This window comes from Rhipicephalus sanguineus, chromosome 4, assembly GCF_013339695.2.
Source record: "Rhipicephalus sanguineus isolate Rsan-2018 chromosome 4, BIME_Rsan_1.4, whole genome shotgun sequence".
NCBI classification, from domain to species: domain Eukaryota; kingdom Metazoa; phylum Arthropoda; class Arachnida; order Ixodida; family Ixodidae; genus Rhipicephalus; species Rhipicephalus sanguineus.
Genome location: NC_051179.1, coordinates 112,161,990 through 112,177,973, shown reverse-complemented (window position 1 = coordinate 112,177,973; position 15,984 = coordinate 112,161,990). Strand labels below are relative to the sequence as shown.

The following is a 15,984-nucleotide window of genomic DNA, read 5'->3' as shown; positions in this document are numbered from 1 at the left end:
AATCTGGTTGTAACCACGTTAGAGCACCGTTGTGCCCAGCCAAATGTACCATAAGATTGGGGCATGTCTCGGAAATCATTACTGTACAAACGACACTTGTTTTTGGCAAGCATATTGCTAGCTTGAACGGTAGCAACACTCCTCAGATTGCGAGAGTTTTTTGTCAAGATAAAATGAGGCTGATGTAGTGAGGAATGTGAGGTATTGGGCTTGTTGGTTTTTCATGATTACAAAAACTGTAGTGGTTTTCAATTAGTGAATATACCTTGTTACCAGATTTGAATATCTTTATTCGATATCAACAATCTCTAAATGGAAGTGAGAAACTCCTATAGCCATATTCTAGCCCACAGATTCGATGTTGATTTGGAAAACGCTGTTTTTTTTTAACTGGCTCAGAATAATTTCCTGCTAAAAGCTGGAAATCTGCCTGGAACAAATTGTTTTCAGCTGGAAGTTGAACTGAAAATTCATTTTTGGCTGGAAATTCATATGTCATTTCTATGTTGGCGGGCAGGCATTTACTATTCTGGCAGTAAGAGCTGGTGATTTCATACTGAACTAATGTTTTCTTTCAGTCATGTTAGTTCATAGTCATGTTAGACTGCTTGCAGCATTTCATTTGGCATGGAATTGTTTTGAGTGCCAAGCACTGCCCCATGTTGTGCGTGTAATGAATATTTTCGTTGTGATCTGTTCTCATCCATCATCAACATTGCATGACATGAGACTCACCTGCATGCATTAAGCGGTTACATAAAATGTTCTCTGTATGAAATAACGTAAATGCTCGAAATACTTAGTCAAAGGGTGTGTCGATACATTGCTAATTGCATTAATGTCAATAGTGATCGTAAGATAAGTTCTGCGGGAAGTTATTTGTTTTTTTAACCTAGCTTGCTGTGTCTTTTTTTCCTCCTTTACCTTTTATACAATCTATATAATTTGTGCACTATGTGCTAAGTGATCCTTGCAGTTTTATTTTATAATATGCATACAACATGCCACAAAAGTGTTAAAGACCAGTGTTTCTTTCCAAGACTTTGTACATGTGACCTGTGCTGTTCGTGAAAAGTAGTGAATGCTCATCCGCAGTGTTTTCAATATATTTGTTTGTAAGGCAATGTAGTGTAATCGCTGATTGCCTGTGGTACTTTTCAAAAGTATGGCCTATATCGATTTAGATATACATTGTGTTTGTGTGCTGTATTTATGGATGAAATCACACTGACTTGACCAGTGTAATGTTTCCAGAGATATCCATGTATTGGAACTGCTTTCAGATAAATTAGTCCAGCATCCAATCTTCCTGTAGATGTCTTATGTTACGTCTTGGCAGAGTGCACATGGCCCACCATACCATTACTTCCATTGCATAATCACACAATCTTGCTTTGAGCATGTAATCATGCAAAGAAGTAAGACACAATACACAAAGTGAATTTGTCAAAACGTGTTTTTTTTTTTTCTTGTACTTTGCAGATGCAAAAAAGTGGAGAGGGCGGGTGGGCTGAACAAGGCGAAAATGCCATATATATACACTGAAAAGCATTGCAGTATGTACATACAAGTGAAAATGACAACAGACATGAGGAATGAGCAGTGTAACAGTCTCTTAACATGTGTAAACGTCTATGTACACGAGATCGTTCAATTTGTGTGTGTATTGTGTGCGAGATCCTCGTGGACTTGGGGTATTGAAAGAGATCTGTATTCATGTGACACAAGCTGTGTAGAGCAAAGTGCTTGTAAATGAGGGAGAATTGTTTATGAATATGCTGTATAAAGATCTATGTGAAGCATGGCAGCATCTGTGAAAAAAATGAGAACCCCAAAATAAAGATGCATTTTTCAGTAAATGTTTGCCCGGGTTGTTACACGGGTGCAGTGGTTCCATTTACCTCGGCTTTGAGCAATGCAGATTCAACATTACTTCTGTTACATAATGAATATGGGCTTTTCTTTCTTTCTTTTCTTGCACAAGGTGCCTCATAAAACTTGTGGTTCATTCTGTTTAGCATCAAGTAAAGGAGCTTCAAAGCACATGTGCATGTCTTGCAGAGAGTTTCACCTGTTAGGTGCTGTTTCCCTCAAAGTTGACTTTATTGCCTTTAAAGTTAGCATCAGTGTTATGTGGTGCAAGTATCTTGCAATGTGAACTACCTAAATTTCAACAGACCAATTTCATGGTGTATATATTTCTGTGCCACTGCTGCCACAAGCAGTTCTAGTGGGAGCTGGCATTCGAAGGTCGTAAGGCTTTTTTGGAAGTTTCATACTGTTAAATATTTAACTTTCTTAATGTTATCCTCTGCATGCATGGGCGTCAGCTCTGGATCCGTCAGTGGAACAGCAGCAGCAGAACATTTGCTGACAAGACACACAGCACAGCTTGCACTGATTCAAGGTTGCCTTAATTAACCAATATACAGTGGGCAAGTGTTAACAGGAGAGGTGGGCATACATTCTGAACATGGTGAGATGGGCAACACCATGCAACATCTGCAACGTTCATTAATGAAATAAGCTTTATCAGCTGCAGCATTCAGTGACCAATAAAAAGCTACACTGTTCAACAACTGAGACTGCTTACAACGCAATAGGCCCTTTTCATAATCCGCAAGTGCGCTTCCATGTGCTGCATATTTGCCCAACTAATGGCGGCACCTGTCTTGCTTGGAGTGGAGACGAGGTCCTAGTTGCACGTGCTGGGGCTTGTCTATTATGCATGTTTATGTCAAGAGAGCCAAGTCTACATTTTCCACGTCATAGCATAAGCAAAATGCACTTGAACACTCTGTTTGCAGTAAGTGACTAGCGGCCATTAGTTGGGCAAACTGCATAGCAGGTAAGCTAGCTTCACAATTGTGAAAATGGTCTATTGTTTTTAGAAACGTATCTAGCATTGTGTAGACACCTACTAGAATACATAACCAAGAATACACAATGAATGTAACACAGTCGTGTGATGCTATGACCAACCACAGTATGACTGAAATGTTATCATCTTGGTGCTCACATCTAACTCAGTATTCTGGCATATGCCTGCATTATGCTAAATCGTTATAGTGAGGTATTTAGTGGAAGGATGCTATTGCTTGCGAATGACTAGCTGACAGTTGTGTGTCGACGGCTAAAATGCAAAGCTCTTGGGCGCATGGAGATGGCATGCTTCTGAAATGCAGCTGGTGAATGAATATGAACACATGTGACTGGTGGTAAATGGACTTCATGCTCAAGGTGGTTCATTTCTGACTCTTCGTACACTAAGTTGACAGTGACTAATCCAAGTGACTGAATACCCTGCTTCTGTATTTACAAAGTACCCCGATTGCAATATATGCATTCTGCTTTACTGTATGCCTTTGCACCTACAATTCTCTAGTAGACTTAACAACGTCACTTTTATGCAACAGAATTGAATGACCTGCTTGCTTCTTCGGTTTGTACATTATATATCGCGACTGACATTAACTGCGGCTGTTCTTGTACAAAATTTACAGCGCATTTACGACACTTGCCTACGAGTATCCTGATATCTTTATTGAAGGCAGCAAGCAAGCCGTAAGCATTTTTAATTGCTTATACTTAACATTAAGAAAGCTGTTATTTCACTGTAGACAGTCTTTTGATACTTCTTTTGAGAAAGTATCAGTTGGCCCTGTCATGTCATGCATTTTGTTGCATGTTAGACACGTGTATCAGAAGACTAGAAACCGCTTCTGTTTGCTTTTCCTAGTGCAGAGTGATGACTTTTTACACATTGAAAAATTCACTGTAATGCAATCGATCAATGGTGATTATGTGACTTACACGGTCTGCTTGGTGCCATCTGCATTCTCAAGCCTGACACTGTGTGGACGGCAGCTGCGAACGTTCTAGGCTACATGAGAAGTGCTGCTTTTACGAACAACGATTATATCGGGTCTTCATCCTGAGGTAATATGGCCGTACGGCACATATCAGCGTAAGCTCGATCGGCGTGTAGTCTACAGCTATTGTGGTTTCTCGTGCCACTGAGAAAGTGGGCTGTACACGTGAGAACTCTAATGACTGTATGACTGATGGGTCCAGCTCTGATGAGACGAGGTAGTTCTTCACCGCACACTATATAGTATAGACGCGTTAACCTTCTGAGTGGCCGCAGTTAGTGCAGCCTTCTCTTCGTCACCGGTTGTGGCCTGCTGGATGATCTGTATATGTAACGCACCGGTACAATGTCGTTGGCAGTCACCAGGCTTAAGTATAGTCCTAGAGAAGCACGTGGGCTGCAGCTCACAGACTTGCGTGGACGCGAGCCGTCAGGTACGTCCTCTTCGTTTTTCACCGTAGTTGGCATAGGAACGGGAGTGGCCAGGAAACGGTCAACTCGTGGGAAGGAACATGGTAGCTAGGTGGGCCATGGTGAGATTGTCCAAGCGTTCCACTCAACCGAGGCCGCTGCAGAGTTGTTGGGCACTGGCAAATACGCTGGTGGGGATGGTCTCGGTGGCGGTTGAGTTCCTTGGCGTGATCTTGACCCGGAAAGGTCGGGGCGTGTGCGACACCGCCACGTGGCCATCCATGGAAGGCGGCTGCTCGCCTTCGGGCAGCTCGAGCGTGTAACGCTGTAGCAGGTTGCTGAGGAAGAGGAACACCTCGCTCTGCGTCAGGTGGTTGCCCAGGCACATGCGTCGACCTGCGCGACACGAATACGCAGGAGGTCAGTGGAGAACGAAATGGCCCGCGTGTATTATTGTTCGAGTTGAACATGCACAACGTATGTAACATTTATCATACAACTGCATTTCTCGCTTCGCAGCGCTCACAGTGGCAATGCCACCTCAGCAGCAGCAGCTATTGGATGACAAAACGAGAACCCGCTAGTTGCGAGAGCAAAAAAAAACGCCAGGCCTGCGCTGAAATCGCAGCACAGTCACAGCGAAAGCGGGAAGAGCGGCGTTTCTAGAGCCCGTTGTAAGCTCTCTTGGGGCTACAATAGAAGTACACTAGAATGGTACCCACTAGGCCATAAATCACAATTTTTGTGAAGTTGGGAAGCACCTACTGAGACATTATTCGTCATTCTGCGGAGAAGCGAGGCACCAGCTACACGTCTGTAAGGCATTATGTGCATTTTGATGATGCGACGACTGATGACGATGAAGAATTATGGCTCAGCCCTTTGTAATGGGTTGGAAGCTTTAAACGGCCCACCAGTTCAGCAATTTGCATTGGATGACGCCCGGTCGCTATTTCCCTCTTCCGTCATGCTGTATAACATACGTTGACGTGGGAGAGAGACGGGAGGGGGGGGGGGGGGGGGCGAGACCTTTACTGAGACACCGAGGAAATGGATTATGTGCTTATGGGCTTCCTTGGCAACCAATACAAGTGCACTTGCGAGGAACCCACTACGCTGTAAATCATTGTAGTTTTTGAGAAGTAGGGCAGCAGACACTGCCATTTTTCGTCATTCTACGGAGAGCCGTGGTACCTGCTAAACACATGTAAGGCATTATGCGCACTTTGTTGATGCTGTGCCTGATGACGACGAAGAATTATGGCAGAGCCCTTTGTAATGGGTTGGAAGCATTCAACAACCTGCTCGTTGCGCAATTCGCATTGTGTGACGCTTGGTTACAGAATTCGCGTTGTGCGACGCTTGGTGCTTATTTTACTCTTCTACCACGCTATATTGCATATGCTAATGTGGTTCCTTCCCGACGTGAAGCCTGTATAGGACCTTTTTGCAAAGCAGTTTCAAGCACCGGCATGGCTCAGAGGTTGGAATACTGGGCTCCCACGCAGAGGGCCCAGGTTCGAACCTCGTTCCGTCCTGGAATTTTTTCTTATTTAGTTTTTTTTTTTTCTTATTTCGAGCGATACTGGTTACGGACACCGGCGGCGGCGGACAACTACGGTGCCAAAAACGGCCGGTGAAATGATCTCATAACACCTTTCGCTGTAAAACAGACGCGGAAGTGCACCAAATTGCAGTGTAGGAGAGATAGCCATTACACCGGTCTTAACTAAGGTGTCCGTGCAAAGCAGCCAAGCCCCGGTATTATCGGCAGTCGATACAATGCTGGCCGCCCTTGCGGCTCAAATAGTTGCTAAGAAAGGATGCGGTTGACTCCGCATGATGGATACCAAAACCGCATTATCACATCGGGACGAACACTGTAGAAGGGGAATCTAAGTCAATTTTAAGCACGTGGGTGAACGAGTGTGTCGGCATTTCACGGCCGATATAGAAACCTCGTGCTCAGCAGCGCAACGCCACAACCCCTGAGCTACCACTGATACAATATGCTAGTGTCTGGAAGTGTGTGTGTGTGTGGGGGGGGGGGGGGGGGGGGGCAGACACCAAATGGAGATTTTCAGTACGCCGGACGTTCTCTTTGCAGCTGGAAGTAGATTTAGCAGTAAATTTTAGAAACGCGATTCCGTCGCTGCATTTGAATCGCGTAAGCTTGCCTGACAAATCTCAGTGTAATTATATTGATCTATAGTTTTCAATTAGCTTGACGGAAATTGTTAGTGTTGAAGTCGGGCGTTAATGCAGCTATGTCCGTTTAAGCAACATCCTAAAATATGCATAATTTTCTAGCCTCCACGATGATGTCTTTGTGAACTGAGGAAGAAAAATACATGATAGAGAAACGTCAGATGGTCGAAATGAATCCGGAGTTCTCTTAATCGGATTGTGCTTTTGACACTTGAAGCTCCTTGACCATTCAAGGAGCTTCACGTGTTCACTTTGGTACACTCTGACACTCCGAAGTAGACCTACCATTACAAATCTCACAGCAGTTGTTATTCAAGTACCACAAAACATGCTTTAGCAAAGCGAACGCGTTCAGCAGTGCTTCTCTGATATAAATACGCACCGATCGACAACTTGGCGATTACTACAGACACGAACATTGCCCACACCTACGCTGTATAGTCGCATATACCCAGATGTTTATAAAACCACAATGCAAAGCTTGCGGCGCGGCTCGCGCCAACCTCGACCGCATTATCTGGTCATGTGCCGCAGCGACACACTACATCAAACAGAGCACCAACCCTACAGTTAGGATAATCACGCCCGAGCAGTGGGAGGCTATGCTGCTCAGCGCGTGCCCGGATGACCAACTCTGGGCAGTCCGGCTGGCCGAAGACGCCGCCAAGAACCAAGGTCTGTGCGCCGCCTGGCGAAGAGGGGCTCCGGTAGGGCTAGTCTCCCGGCCCCCGCCTCCCTTGACCCCAGAGAGGACAAAAAATAAAGTTTTGCCTCTCTTTCTCTCTGACATGAGGCTTCTTGAAAATGGGTTATTCTTTTCGTCCCCGTGGCACAAGGAATACGATGAGGAAAGTAGACAGGGGCAGAGTTAAATACCATTTGAGCACAGCATCCATGGTTCTGTATTCTGAGGCGCCTGTTCGATATCGCGCTGACAACACTCACAAGTTCAAATCCTGGGGTTTAACATCCCGGAACGGATGCGTAGTACAAGGCTGTAATTGTATTTCCAACAACAAGGGTTAATTATTTAGCGTGCATCCAATACAAGTACGCATTTCTGGCGCTTCGCTCTCATCGAAATGAAAACTATCGCTGCCGGAAATCGAACCCGCGTCGTCGTGTTCAGCGGGAAAACGCCTGTAATAATAATTGTTGGGGCTTAACGTCCCAATACCACGACATGATTATGAGAGACGCTGAAGGGAAGGACTCCGGAAAATTCGACCACTTGGGGTTCTTTGACGTGCACCTAAATCTAAGTACACGGGCCTCAAGCATTTTCGCCTCCACCGAAAATGCGGCGGGAAAACATCTATATATCCACTGAGCGGCTGGCATATAGTGAGGCTCACTCACCGACAGAGAAGGGCATGAAGTAATCCGGCTTGTGGACCCGTCCGTTCACCAGGAAGCGCTCTGGTCTGAATTCTTCGGGGTCTTCCCACAGGTCAGGGTCCATGTGATGGCCCACAGGTTGGAGATGACGTGAGTGTCCGCCGGAATACGGAAGCCCGCCAGCTCCACGTCGCTGAAAATATCAATTACGTGCATTGTTAACTACGGAGAATGGACTTACTCATCTGGTTCAACCATCCGTTCATAAATGTCGCACTAATTTCCATCATTAAACTTGCTCCTTGTGCGCATTCAGGGGAGGGAAGTACGAATATCGGAAGCGCGAAGGTGTGTTTATCTATCTGGCAGTTAGTACTTTGTAAAATGCACGGTTTACTACACGCTAATCTATGTGCAGGTGCCCTGCATGTTACAGTATGCACAGTGTTCTGGCCGGCTGTCCTTGTCATTGCTTAGTCCTGCGCGAGAGGTGTCGAATACAAGTTTGAAAGCTATGGTGATACAGTAAGTTGGCCTTCAATTAAACCATCCATAGCAGCGTAAGCTTTACTTTCGCCTCCTCAATAGCAATGTTTTGAAAAAGTGTGACACTGAATTAAAGAAATATTCCATACTAGTTAACGGTAGCTAATTATTGCCACAGACTTGTCAAGAAAACACATGTGCCGACACTCGGCAACATATTTTAAAAGTTCGGCCTGCAGTGCTTTAGATAAGTCGGTTACTGTTTTGCAATGTGAGTGTAACGGCAAATTTTTTCGTCTACTAGCCGGTGCACGCGCGCCAATGGCTAAGCCTCCCAAATGTTTCAAGTGTCACTTCGTGCTTACCAGGTTGTGGCGTGGGCGTTTCCGAGTGCTATGACGTTGGCACGTCGTAGCACCTCGAGGATGGTGGCCTGTGCGTAAGGGAGAGCGGGCAGGTCGGCCATGCTGGCGGGCCTATCGCCTTCGGACGCCAAGTGGGCATCCAGCTCCTCCTGGAGGCGCCGCTGGACGTGCGGGTGACGCACCAACAAAAGAATGGCCCACTCTAGGGTCGAGGTGACGGTCTCTAGGCCGGCGCTGAATATGTCCATCAGGACCTGAACCAGCTGCTCCTCTGTGAATAAGATGGGGAAGTGCGGAACATGTTAGGAGAACAAAGCATAAACCTCTCAGCAATATGCCAGTACGCGAATCGTTTAATCCCGGAGCTATCGACAGTGTTCATGGAGTCTTGTTTGGGAACTGACGCCGGACAACATATACATGCTTTGGCCATTTGCAATTGCCATAACGCAACTGAAGGTCACGTAGCCGGCACGTGATGAGTCATAGAATTACGCAAGGGCTTACGCGGGCCACCAACTCGATCCACTATTTATACTCGTTACTGAAAATGAGAGGGGAAGGAGGTAAAGTGAAAAGACGGCCCATTGCATCCAGTCCATGTAGTGTGACAGGTTTTCAAGTCTCCAGAACTTTAGGCTTGCTCTGTCCGTATCCCTAAATAAAAGCCCGTGGTATGTACGCGAAATCAGATATCACTCGTAGTGCGTCACAACATTCGCGACCACCGAAACCTGGCTTATAAATGGAGAATGTTGGAGGACACGAAAGCCACGTGAATAGTATACCCGTAGTACTGCCTATAACCGTATACCCGTACTACTACCCTTAGTGCTGCGTAGTGCTACACGGTGACTCATTTTCGCGGGATACGTAGGTCCGACATTGAATTCCTCACCGGAGAAGTACGTGTCCTCCCTCTGGATGCCTCTGGCCTTGTCCCTGCGCAGCTGGGCGAGGTACGCGTCCACGATGTCGCGAACGGTGCCCTCGACGTAGGACGACCGGTGCGCGTCGGCGATGCGCCTGAAGTAGTCTGCCGTCTGGTGCCGGTTGCGCTTAATGCGCCGGTAGGCCCAGTTGGAACCGGGGACGTAGCGCAGCGCCGGTATGAAGTTCACGGGCACGGCGAGCGTGAGCAGGCGGAATCCTTCCTCGAAGAGCGCGAGCAGCTGCTCGAACTTGGAGTCGCGCGACGAGTACGTGACGCTCATGAGGAACGAGCCGAGGATGTTGCTGACGGCGCGCGCGAGAGACCGGCGCACGTGTAGCGAGCTGCCTTCGAACGGAACCAGCGACGACAGGAACTCGCTGATGTGAACCTGCGCGGTTGGTATTGCGCCGGGTCACTCACATTGGCAAAGACGCGGAGGCGTCTCACGCTGACGCATGGCATATTACACACAGCTATGACTTGTAAGTTGGCACAGTAAGGAGACCTCCATCGTTGCTGCTCTAAGCGTTATCCTATGCGGGATGCGGTACAGTGAAAGTATCTGTGCATTCCCTGTCTCAATTAGTGTGACACGCCAACGCAACAACGATGGAAGCCGTTGGTGATTCATAAGCGTGTATCTCGAACAATGGCGTTGGTGGGTATACGCCATGTATACGTCCTATCATATTAGTTCTCCAGAGTAAACTTTCGCAAAAGAGATCGATAGGTGGCAATTGATATTCGTCCAAAGAAACTGGGAGCGTGGCACCAAGGGCGACGGACGAGGACGTGTGGTGTGGTCCTTCCTCGTCCGTCGTCCTTGGCAGTGTTGCCACTGACTTTCGATTAAATGTCGCCAAACGACGAGCAAAAAGTCGCCATGTTTTTACAAATTTCGCCAAAAAAGTCGCCATTCTAGATATGTGCGGCATAACTAGTAATAAAAGCTTCCACTCACGTACAGCCCCGTAGAATACAGTACCATCCAAGACCATGAAATTATATTGACGTTCTCAATGCTAGTCGTATCGCCCGCTTCATCATGGGAGTGCATGGTGCTCCTTCTCCGACTAGCCGCAAGATGTGCGTGGTGGCGCAAGGGTGAATGAATGAAATGTTCATGATACCCTTCCATCCCTGTCCGCCTGTTTTGAAGGTAAGAGTGTGGTAAACCTTGGGCGAAAACCGTGAAAGCGTTCTTTGCAGACAGCTTTACGTACCCTTATATGAATTAAGAGGATTAAAAGGTTTATTGATGATAACACTACAGAATTCTTACAGGAACCGATCATTAGTGAGTGTTAGACCTTTTCAGTGTGACCCAATATGATACGGGATGCCACCGACCCTTTCTTATAGTCCACTTATATCTACACGCGTCAATCCGATGCGTTATTAATGAACAGGTAGATAATGTAAAATGTTATATAGCAATTGTTTTCATTGCACACGCTCACCGAGAACAGTGGAAAATGCCTCAATAAATATTTTTTATTGCACAACTAGCCGCGTATCCGCCTCTCTCTTCGCTATTCCAAAACAATCTTTAACGGGCTGAATTGGGGGTACTGAAATAGTGAATAAGTCGCCAAGCTATTCAGAACAGTTGGAGCTTTGGCGGAACAAATGGTCGGGAGACGCGGCCAACCCGTCGTCTAGCCCCTTCAGAAACGAAATTTTAGAGAAGCTTAAATCCCCTAAAGCCATGAACTTATAGTCAAAACATGCCGCCTCGAGGTATGCAAGGCAGTCCGCTGACTTACATGTTGCTAGAATTGTCGCTAGGGACGCTGCAATACCTCCTGCATATAGATGAATTGAGGAGATTCATACGAGTTACAGGACGGACATACTGAATGACGCGTAATGTGCACATTCTACTCGTGGGTCTAAAACCAAGAAAAATACAGAGAATGTTGCCGCTCATTCGTTGGGAAGACACTGAGCTTAGGATGCATAACTCAGTGGACACCTAAGCCGAAAATATCGCCAAAATTCGATATGTCGCCATTCATAATTTTAGGTCGCCACGGGCCTCTAAAATTCGCCAATTTGACGAAAAGTGGCCACCATTGGCAACCTTGGTCCTTTGTTCCGTGCTCCCAGTTTATTGAACGAATATTAATCTTTCTCGCCATAGGCGTGCGCTAATAAAGTTGTTTCCATTACAATAAAGCTTTCATTCCATAGGCGTGCGCAGGGTTCTCCATCAGGGGGGGGGGGCAAAGGTTCATCGCAGCGCCCCCCCCAGCCTACTAGTCAATGTACGGGGCAGACTTTGCGCCCCCCCTCTTAGATGATTAGGGGGGGGGCCGCCCCCCTGCCCCCCCCCCCCCTCCCTGTGCGCACGCCTATGTTTCTCGCTACTTACGGCTATAATGGTTAGCGTTCATAAGGTGGCGTTGAACTCGGCTAGGAGCTCTTTCACGTCATTTTTATTGGAGGTCACGGTGCAGAAAAAAAGAATTGATTTTTATTGACCTATACTGAAAGAGGCGACGGCAGCAAAACTAATGGTGCTAAAACGCCACCTGACAATGAGTCTGTGCGGGTTACGAGTCCAAGGGCTACGGGTCGTGCATAGGACAGTCAAAGGAGGCGGTAGGGCCGACTCCTTGCCAAAAATACGCCTCTCACACACGTCTTATTTGTAGTATTTACCGTTTTCCTCCAAGAGCATAGGTCCAGCGTGACAATGATTCACGAAGCGCCAACCACACTGGGAATTTCGTGCTCGCTCTACATCAGCCCGTCGCGTGATCTGCCCTCCGTCGGCTGTTCGGTGGTAACAACTACTTGATAAATGCGATATGCTAGTTGTTTTTACAGCGGTGGTTATATCTGAACACCCTAAATCGCTCCAATCAGTCGATCGGAACAGCATTGCACGTGGTCGTGGGGTTAACACCCCTTGTGCAACTCGCTGAAAAGCGTAAACACCGGCAATTGCAACACACCTGCATCTTCTGTTCGAGTGCCACGCTGCCGGGCCTTCCGTTTCTTGGCACGAAGTCCCTGAACACGCGGTGTAGGAAGGCACGCTGCTCACGCCACAGGGCACCTGCAGAGTTGATGATACCTGCGGGATACAGGGAGCAAATTGGTCAGGTTAGGTTTTTTGTCTGAACGTATATTTATCAAGTGTACAAAAGAGAGCGAGAGAGATAGCTATAAAATACTGCCCGTGTCACTGTCGCAAAACATTTCGCTCGTGACATTGGAAGCACCGGTGTGGCAATATTTTTCTTGGCCCAACTATAGTGCCACCACCGTTTAAAGTATATATGCGTCAGTGAAGTATAAATACGAAACTGTACGTAGCAGATTTCGTGCCGAAGCAAATTGTCTACAACTGAAAGCTGTAAGTAGGACTTTAAATATAAGTAAACGAACTACGGATTACTATATTGCTACGACAATGCATCTCGCCGAACGACTGGATTGTTCAGTTCGGCTTTCTGCATACATTGAAAACGCACGTGCAAAGTGCCTGCGGAACACCTCGATCATGACCATTAATAAAAGGACAAATTGGAGTTAACAGCTGCTCATACCCTTAGATAACAATAGAAGGCTCAGCCTCTGACTTACAAAGTGCGGGGCATGTTGGGATGGTTGTACCGCAATCGCCTGCATATTTCCTCTTAAATTTAACTTCAGCCTGCCTTTGACAAGCCAAAAAGTAACGTATTACGGTCAACCTAAGGTGTCCGAATGCACATCTTTATTAAGGAAGGCATGATAACAATCTAACCGATGCACCATTCTTGTAAAACAATTTGTGTTCTATAAAAACCAATTGTATGCCTCTACCATGGGGGAGCTGTAAGTTGTCTGTTACCTTAACGAATTACGCTAAATTGATTAGAGCGCACGCTTTTCCCTCGTTTTTTTTTTTTTCTTGCATCAGGTCATCTTTAGGACGGTTCCATAAAAAACTCATTGGAAAGACGACGCAGCCAGCTCCCATTGGTCGGCGATTGAGTGTATATCAGGGGCGTATCTAAGGGGGGGGGGGGGTTTACACACCCCCCTCCCGAAATAACATACATAAAGTATGGTTGAACCCCCGGTCCCCCCGAAAAAAATTTCTGGCTACGCCCCTGTCTAATATAAACCCGTATTATACTGGATATTAAGTATCCCGCGTGGTTTGAAGGTGCAGATGGATTCACGCCGGTGCAATGCATGCGAGGACTCGCTAATTATTTCGTGACGGTATTTGCGGCGTCTGCTATAGGCTTCGAAATAGTTATGAAGTAACGAATCAGCGCCTACGCATAAAATGCCGTATTTCTCTTTGACTGTCATACGGTACACGCGAGACTGAGACACCGTCTTCAAATACTTTGCACATACGTGACAGTGAAGGAGTGAGACCAACGCACAGCGTACAACGCATGCGATCATCGTTTCACTGCTGACCAAGCGTAAGAAGATTAAAGTCACGTTTGCCGAAAAATACTCTATCAGAAGTCGCCTCTGTTGATTGGCGTTATTCTCTACAAACACCTGCGCCCGAGTGTCGCCCTGCCTGGGAGAATGCGCTCTTTTCGTATCGCCTACCTTCCAGCGACGTATAGGTACGCACGTAGCGTCGTGTTGAGGGTGTACTCGTGGCCAGAACGAGTGCTCACCTCTCCTTTAATTCATTATCTCGTGCGTTCTCGTTAATGTCGTCAACAATGTAAGGATGAATGTCTCGTGACGCACAGTTCTAGAGGGTGTGCATAAGTGCGAATGATTGCGGACTAAGTGCGCCGTTATAAAATCAGTTTTTCGAGCAGCATGCAGCGGCGTGACATTCTTCATGCGTGAAGAGTCAATGCTGTTTAGTTTTCTATGAAGAAAATGTTATGAACGTTTATATAATGACGTGAACAATGTCATGCTTGTTAAAACTTCTTGGTCGAGCGCATCCTTATAGTGAAGTGGTGGAACTTCCGAAAAAAAACTCGCCTGACGCTGTTCAATGATGGTTCCGTAATTCCTGATCCGCAGTGTTAATTCCCATTGAGTAGTGGACTCTATAGGGCGGCGAAAGCCGCACCTTGCTTGACCTGCTCAAACTCGCGACCTCGGGAACGACTGGTGGAATCATACTGTTCGTACCGGTCAGATAGGGCGGCTAACGGTCTTGATGGCACGACGTCGCGGCAGCGAGCGCCGGACGTTCAGCTGCATGGACGCGGAAGAACAGTCTGGTCCACGTCTGCTCGACTGGGACAGCCAGCCACGCCCCCCGATCGCCCGTCGGCTGCCGCACACCGCCACCCTCCGAGACGCCGCCCAACGTGCACGGAACGGTATCGCGCAAGGTGGTGGCCACGGAAGCATCATCCAGCAGGTCCTCACCGTATCCCTGCAGGAGTTTGGTCAGTTCCGTGTCGGGCCGTCCGGAGAATGCGGCCTGGCTGAAGGCTTGGCGCACCAGCTTGGGTCGCTGATGACCACGACTCGCTTGGAGCCCAGGAATATCTGGTAGATGGGGCCGTAGGTGACCGCCAGCGCCTGCAGGGTGCGGTGGAACTCCTTGCCCAGGAACGGGAGGAAGCCCACCAGAGGCAACCCCCACGGTCCCGGGGGCAACGGTAGCTGGCTCACGGCTCCGGTCAAGAACCTGCGGCTGACTAACAGCACAGCGACGAACACGGCCAGCCATGTAGGCACCGTGACCTCTAACCACGGCGAGAAGAGCAGCAGGGACATGATGCGGCGGCTTGTGTTTGCCTCAGTGACTATACAAGCGGCTGCGCTGTTGCGAGCTCCTTTGCCGCTGCTCTGAGCTGCTTTGACTGCTGCCGCTGATCGGGGGCTTCCGAATGGGGAGGCGGCCCCCTTTTATATAAGCGGGGGACCCAGGGTCTGAGAGAGGAGGCAAGTCGATGCCCCCCCTGCCAGGGGGGTCTCGCCTCCCTGCTGCGCACCGGTCGGCCGCCCGAGTGCCCGCCTTGTTTCCGTTTCTGTGCCGCCGCCTTCCGCCGCAACAAGTGTGCCTTCGAGGTGGGGGCGAGGGTTGCACGCACACACACAGTCGCCGGCCGTTGGCGGTGCGTCCGCGTATGCACGCGATTCTCTCGGCTGGCTTGTGCGCGCGCCTTTTCGCCGCTATCTGATTCCCGCGGCGTTCAATCGGCGCGCGCGTTCGCGTAGGAAGAGGAGGGTGCTCGCATAGGGGGGGGAGACTCCTCCCGGCACTTTTACTGCGTTTATTCCCCTCTCCTTTTTCTTTCGAATTTTTGTTCTCGCTCTTTCCAGAGCTTTGTGGAAACCGATCGAAAGAAACTTCGCCCCCCGAGCCCGTGCTAAGCGCCATCGTATACATACACCATACACTGCAGCGATTTGCTCTCGGCATATAGCCCTGT

At 48.0% G+C, this 15,984-nt stretch overlaps 1 protein-coding gene across 1 annotated transcript; it reads right to left on the bottom strand.

Moving 5' to 3' along the window:
- Window positions 1-4,412: 4,412 nt before the first annotated feature.
- LOC119390570 (cytochrome P450 18a1-like) lies at window positions 4,413-15,351 on the bottom strand. Its single transcript, XM_037658163.2, is given in 8 exon segments — window positions 4,413-4,678; window positions 7,850-7,954; window positions 7,957-8,021; window positions 8,680-8,950; window positions 9,578-10,001; window positions 12,574-12,695; window positions 14,972-15,055; window positions 15,058-15,351. Coding segments are annotated over 8 exon segments (1,590 nt in total). The 5' UTR covers window positions 15,326-15,351; the 3' UTR covers window positions 4,413-4,427.
- Window positions 15,352-15,984: the final 633 nt, after the last annotated feature.